Source organism: Myotis davidii, unplaced genomic scaffold, assembly GCF_000327345.1.
Source record: "Myotis davidii unplaced genomic scaffold, ASM32734v1 scaffold54, whole genome shotgun sequence".
Classification (NCBI taxonomy): Eukaryota; Metazoa; Chordata; class Mammalia; order Chiroptera; family Vespertilionidae; genus Myotis; species Myotis davidii.
Window position 1 is genome coordinate 1,563,721 of NW_006287915.1, and position 6,629 is coordinate 1,570,349.

At 39.6% G+C, this 6,629-nt stretch overlaps 1 protein-coding gene across 1 annotated transcript in view; it reads right to left on the minus strand.

Annotated features, from left to right (window-relative positions):
• Window positions 1-6,629, minus strand: part of GLIPR1L2 (GLI pathogenesis-related 1 like 2) — a 25,700-nt gene that overhangs the window by 7,241 nt on the left and 11,830 nt on the right. The window contains exon 4 of the mRNA XM_006779441.2: window positions 2,015-2,100. Within this exon, the coding sequence (XP_006779504.2) occupies window positions 2,015-2,100 (86 nt within the window). The remainder of the gene's footprint in view (window positions 1-2,014; window positions 2,101-6,629) is intronic.

Genomic DNA, 6,629 nt, shown 5'->3' on the forward strand with positions numbered 1-6,629 from the left:
GTATGTAGTAGGTGACCTGTGGGAGCAAGTGATGAACTATTCCTGATCACCTGAGCTGGACGCACCAAGAATGTCCCTTGTGCATGTTATGTGGGCCCTCCTTTTGTAGTTAAGTCTTGATTGTTCTTAGCCAGTTTGTGTGTGGGATTGACTCTCGGGCTATCTGACTGTGAGGCTCAACCACTGGACACAGCATGCAAGCTTTTGTGCAGGTGCTGATCACCTGGCGTGGAATGTACCTCAGCAGGGTTTGGTTCTGCTGAGATCTCCCTATGGATATGCTGCTTGTGAAGCTTATTGGATCGTACTCTGTTGTCTGAATCTGGTCACTGGATGTATTGGTTCTGGGCCTCTTCAGAAGGACTCTGGTGCTGGCCAATGCCAGGTGTTGTCTATGACTGGCCCTGGGCAAACTGTTTGGAGCTATCAGTGATCCACAGATTGTGGCTCCCTCTTCTGGGCCTGGATGCATGTGGAAAGACCAAGCTGCCCACGAAGGTCTGCTTTGACTAGCACTGGGCCCAGGGACAGATCAGCAGAAATCTCAACACATCCAGACATCAGCCTCTGTTCTGCAGTCTGTCTGTTAGGCTCACTTAAAGATCCTCTAGTTGTACCTTTCACCAGGGTGTAGGCTCAGGGTGGGGTGAGAGGGATTCCAACGTGGGGCTATTTCTTTCTCTTGGGCTGATGTTCCATGGAGGGGAATATGCTGCCTGAGAAAGATGGCTCTTTCAGTACAGGGGAATGACTTAGCATAGGGATCCCAGCGGCGACCTCTCAGCTCTCTTGCCACCAACTCCAGACCTTCCTCATGCACCTCTAGTCCACTCTGCCCTCCCTCCGCCAGAGCCCAGGGTGAGTGGCTATGAATGAAAATTTTGTGTGTTGGCCCCCTAAGAGTTTGCCTGTGTTTCTAGCTGTCTCTCGCTGGTGGACAAAAACACCACTACTTTTCACAGGCAGATGTTTTGTGGGCTCCTTTCCTGGTTCTGGAGCTCTGGGCTGGGGAGACCCACTTGGGGTTTAGACCCCAAACTTCTCAGAGGGACCTTCTCCCAGCACAGGCAATATATCCCTCCAAAACTTCAGCCAGTGACTGTGAGTGTCCACCCAGCCCTCTTGTGCTTCCACACCTCCCACCTCTCAATGTGGCCTCTTCTGTAAATCCTTGATTTTAAGGTTTCTCTCCAGCTAGTCTTCAGTTGGCTATTCAGGATTATTTTTTCTATACTTTAGCTGTAATTCCAGTTTGGTCCTGGGAAGAGGTGAGTATAACTTTTACCTAATCTGCACCATGTTGGATCCTCCACATCTCTCTTGTTTGATTTATCAGCTTTAAATTATATCTTTTGGCTTCTGGCTCTAAAAGATGAAGAAATTAAGCATATTTTTTCTACCCCTCTCTTCTCCCAAGTTTTATTAATTGCCTCACTTGTATATCTCCTAAAGTTATCATATTTATATTTTGCTTTGTAATTATAAGCTTCAGAATTATTTTGGTCTTTGTCTGTGAATAAAGATTCAATGCTTCTGGATAATTCTTTCAATGAATCATTTTGCTTTTCCATTCATCTCTTCTTTTTGGTGAAAGTCATACTCTAGGAGTATATAGAGGAAACACTCATAAGAAAAATACACTGCAAATTATTTCTTTTCTCTTTTGAAATAGCTTATCTTTTAGACCAGTCATTTTCAAAAAGGCTGCGCTTTCAGGAATTAATTGTGAAGCTTTTTCAGGGTATAGCTATTAGTCTTCATTTCTTCTTTCAGACATTCTAGAATGTCCTTAAGGGCAGGAATAGAGGTAAGTGGGGGCAGAAAAGGCTGTGCAGTTTAGAAAAATCTAAAGATGATACTGTTTCAACCATCCTTTGATAATATAATACCATTCTGGTCAAAGGAACTATATTAGCATGATAATGGAAAACCAGTGTTCAATACTTCATTTTTCTCATCGTCCTATGCACTATGGTTTTTTTTCTAAATGTTAAAGTTATTTTCTTTGTCTTACTGCATAGAAAATCTGTGCATTTGTCACTTTCGTTACATTGAGAACAAACTACTCCTTCTTGATAAGGCTTTCTTCTTAGAGTTGCTCTACAAAAAAAGGAGAAAACATTTGGTTAGAAAATGTCTCACATTTTATATTATTTACATAATATAATTAACAATTTTTATTAGTTTAGAAAGGTGATTTAATTAAGAAAAAGGATTCAAGGAAGTACTCCAATTGGAAATGCAATCTTTCCTTTCTCTCCCCTCCACAAAAAAGTCTCTTTTGAAATGGATTCCGATATCCTTGAAAGAAAATATTGTAATTTAAAAATGAGTGAGTTGTAAAGCTTATTGTATCTTATTTGTAGCGAAGTTTTTCTTTAAAAAATGGATATTACAGAATGCTTTGTAATTAACTGCTTTCTTGTTGGCACACTTGTATAAGAAGTTGTATTAATTTTCTGAAGAGTTTGAAAAATCCTGAAATGTCTATTGTCTCAAAGACCTAGCTGCATGGATTACTTTGAAGTCTACATGAAAAATATATAAATATATAAACAAGTAAATAAATTTAAATGGAATTTTACCAAGTTGTTTTAACCCACTGTATAGACCAGGGTGGAGAACTGAGAAACTATTACATCAATTCCTCAAAGCTAAGTAAGAAAAAGGGTCCCCAAAGTAGATATGAATTGGGAAGCTTATATAAAAGATCTAGGATAGAAAAGATAGAGGAGATATGTAGGAAAATATATTTTTCAGTGAGGGGGGGGTCATTGATACTGATCATTAAATAGAATTGCTTATTTACTCAGTGTGTATTGGAAGCTGTAAAAACAAACATTAGGCATATATGTCCCTAGAAGTTTTTTTAGACTCATATCTGGCCATACCTTCAGTATACTGCCACTTATAGGACGTGGGTCCAAGTCCTAGATAAGGACATGCTGCCTGGCTGGCCTATTGGGTAACCTTACCTATGTCCAACCCAAAGTCCATTAGAAGACCATTATTTAAATTTTATAGTATAACTATATTGTTACAGAAGGAGAACACAATTCTGGTGCTGATGGAAACTTTCATTGCTTACACTAGGCCCATTTCTGCCACCACTTTATTCATGAAGGAGGTAATTCAGCTCCATGGTTTCATAATCTAACAATTATAATTTGTAAGCAGATTCTTCTCTTCAAAGTTCTCCATGTATAGACTCACATATCTGTACAATGTCTAGAACAATGGCAAGAGAAGATCAAACAGATGTTGATCTTTCCATTTCATAAAGCCAGAAGAGTTATACCACATACAATAACCACTTTCACTTTCACTCTTCCGTATATCATTAAGAAATATCACAAAGCTGGCTTCTAGTTTACTGGCACACCTGGGCATCTATAGGTTTCCCAAGAAGGTTTAAAGAATCTATCCCAGTAAGCTAGAGAAAAATACAATGCAATAAACAGCAAGGAAGATTATCTTTGAGAGATCCTATTTGGCTCTCCATCTGATACACCTAATGCAGTGGTCGGCAAACTGTGGCTCACGAACCACATGCGGCTCTTTGACCCCTTGAGTGTGGCTCTTCCACAAAATACCATGTGCGGGCACGCACATACAGTGCGATTGAAACTTCGTGGCCCATGTGCAGAAGTCTGTTTTCGTCCTGGGCGAGTCTATTTTGAAGAAGTACTGTTTATATTTGGCTCTGTTGAGTAATGAGTTTGCCTACCACTGACCTAATGTATTAACTGCCAAAACTCTATGACTACTTCCTAGACTTATTCAAGGTCAAAGAAAAGCACAAATCCTGTTGTTTTCTGCCTCAAATTATCCCTTTATGTGCAAAGCTATGTTACTTTGTATCACTTTCTGTAAAATTCAGGTGGTCATATCTCCACTTCCACTGCTTGGAACTAAACGACTAGGGGCCACAGTTAAACACTGACAAAGCTCCTTCGAGGGTGATATTATTTTGTTGTACCATCCTCTAATCATCCCCAAGATACTATCTTCTTTCTGATCATGCCTCCTTCCTCATTTTAGCACCTGATTCACAATCTCCCTTTCAATCAAAATTGTGCCATTGTCTTAGAATTTGGGACCTAGATGATTACAATATGCTTATGGATGATTTGCCCAATAACTTGGTCTCTCTGTTACTGTAATTGGCATTTTGTAGCCACACTCTGGATCTTGTTATCCCCTAAAACTGCTCCACCTCTGAACTCACAAAATCACAAATTACACTCGCTGACTGCAATCTCCTATCCTTCCAAAGTGCTCACTTATTTACTTGTCCATTCATTTCACTGGCACTGCAAGTCTATTTTTTCCCTAGCCACCCTGTTGTCTCTTCTCTATTTAGCTTAGCTCTCTGCATATTCTCATATTTGCATGTTCAGCTAAAAACCTGAAACTCTCTTGCACTATTTTCCTTTATAGACACCTGATTAAACCCAAGTCTTGAAAAGAAAAAAAAATGAAGGTATCTTACTGTGTGAATGTTCCATATCTGCTTCAGGGCAACTGGGTGCTGCTGGAGCAAAATCATTAAATGAGGTAAGGAATCTTTCTATGGTTCCCTACTCAGATTCCTCTCTCAGTTTCCACAATAACTATTTCAAACCTTCCCAATCTTCTTCTTCTTTTTATTTTTTATTATTGTTTAAAGTATTACAAATAGTAGTACATATGTCTCCTTTTTTCTCCCATTGACCTTCCCCTGTCCTTCCCTACCACGCCCCCCTCACCTGCCCCGGCACATGCCCTCACCCCACCCCCCAGTATCTTGCGTCCATTAGTTATGCTTATATGCATGCATACACGTCCTTCGGTTGATCTCTTACTTCCCCCTCCCCCCAACTCTCCCCAGCCTTCCCGCTGTAATTTGACAGTCTGTTCGATGCTTCTCTGCCTCTGTATTTATCTTTTTGTTCATCAGGTTATAATGTTCTTTATTATCCATAAATGAGTGAGATCATATAGTATTTTTCTTTCACTGATTGGCTTATTTCACTTAGCACAATGCTCTCCTGCTTCATCCATGCTGCTGCAAATGGTAAGAATTCCATCTTTTTTTATAGCAGTGTAGTATTCCATTGTGTAGATGTACCATGGTTTTCTAATCCACTCATCTGCTGATGGGCATTTAGGCTGTTTCCAAATCTTAGCTATTGTAAATTGTGCTGCTATGAACATAGGGGTGCATATATCCTTTCTGATTGGTACTTCTGGTTTCTTGGGATATATTCCTAGACATGGGATCACTGGGGTCAAATAGGAGTTTAATTTTTAGTTTTTTGAGGAAACTCCATATCGTTCTCCACAGTGGCTACACCAGTCTGCATTCCCACCAGCAGTGAAGGAGGCTTCCTTTTTCTCCGCATCCTCGCCAGCACTTGTCATTTGAACTTTTTGATGACAGCCATTCTGCCAGCTGTGAAGTGGTACCTCATTGTTGTTTTGATTTGTATTTCTTGGATAATTAGTGACTTTCAGCATGTTTTCATATGACTCAGCCTTCCTTCTGTCTTCTTTCAAAAAGTGTCTGTTTAGGTCCTTTGCCCTTTTTATGATTGGATTGTTTATCTTCCTTTTGTTAAGTTGTATGAGTGCTTTGTAAATGTTTGACATTAAACCATTATTGGAGATACATTGGCAGATATGTTCTCCCATGCAGTAGGCTTTCTTGTTGTTTTATTGATGGTTTCTTTTGCTGTGCAGGAGCTTTTTATTTTGATGTAGTCCCATTTGTTTGTTTTCTCCTTAGTCTCTCTTACCCTAGGATCTGTGTCTGTAAAGATATTGCTACGACATATGTCTGCAATGTTGCTGCCTATGGAGTCTTGTAGGATTTTTATGGTCTCCTGTCTTACATTCAAGTCCTTTAGCCATTTTGAGTTTGTTTTTGTGTATGGTGTAAGTTGGTGATTTAGTTTCATTTTTTTGGCATGTTTCTGACCAAATTTCCCAGCACCATTAAAAAGACTGTTTTGACTCCATTGTATGCTCTTGCCTCCTTTGTCAAATATTAATTGCGTATAATGGCTTGGGTCAATTTCTGGGTCCTCTGTTCTGTTCCATTGGTCTATATGTCTGTTCTTGTGCCAGTACCAGGCAGTTTTGAGAACTGTGGCTTTTTCTGTGATTTCATTATTGGTGTATAAAAAGGCCATAGATTTCTGGGTGTTAATTTTGTATCCTGCCAAATTCATTTATTAGGTCTAGTAGTTTTTTGATTCAGTCTTTGGGGTTTTCTATGTATAGTATCATGTCATCTGCAAATAAGGATAGTTTTACATCTTTTTTTCCAATTTGAATGCTTTTTATTTCTTCTCTTTTTTTATTAATCGTTATTGTTCAGATTATTACAGTAGTTCCTCTTTTTTCCCCCCCCATAGCTCCCCTCCATCCGGATCCCACCCCATCCTCTGCCCTTACTGCCCCCACTGTCCTCATCCATAGGTGTATGATATTTGTCCAGTCTCTTCCCACACCCCCACCCCATTTCCTCCCGAGAATTGTCAGTCCACTCCCTTTCTATGCCACTGATTCTATTATATTCACCACTTTACCCTGTTCATCAGATTTTTTCTTCACTTGATTTTTAGATTCACTTGTTGATAGGTGTG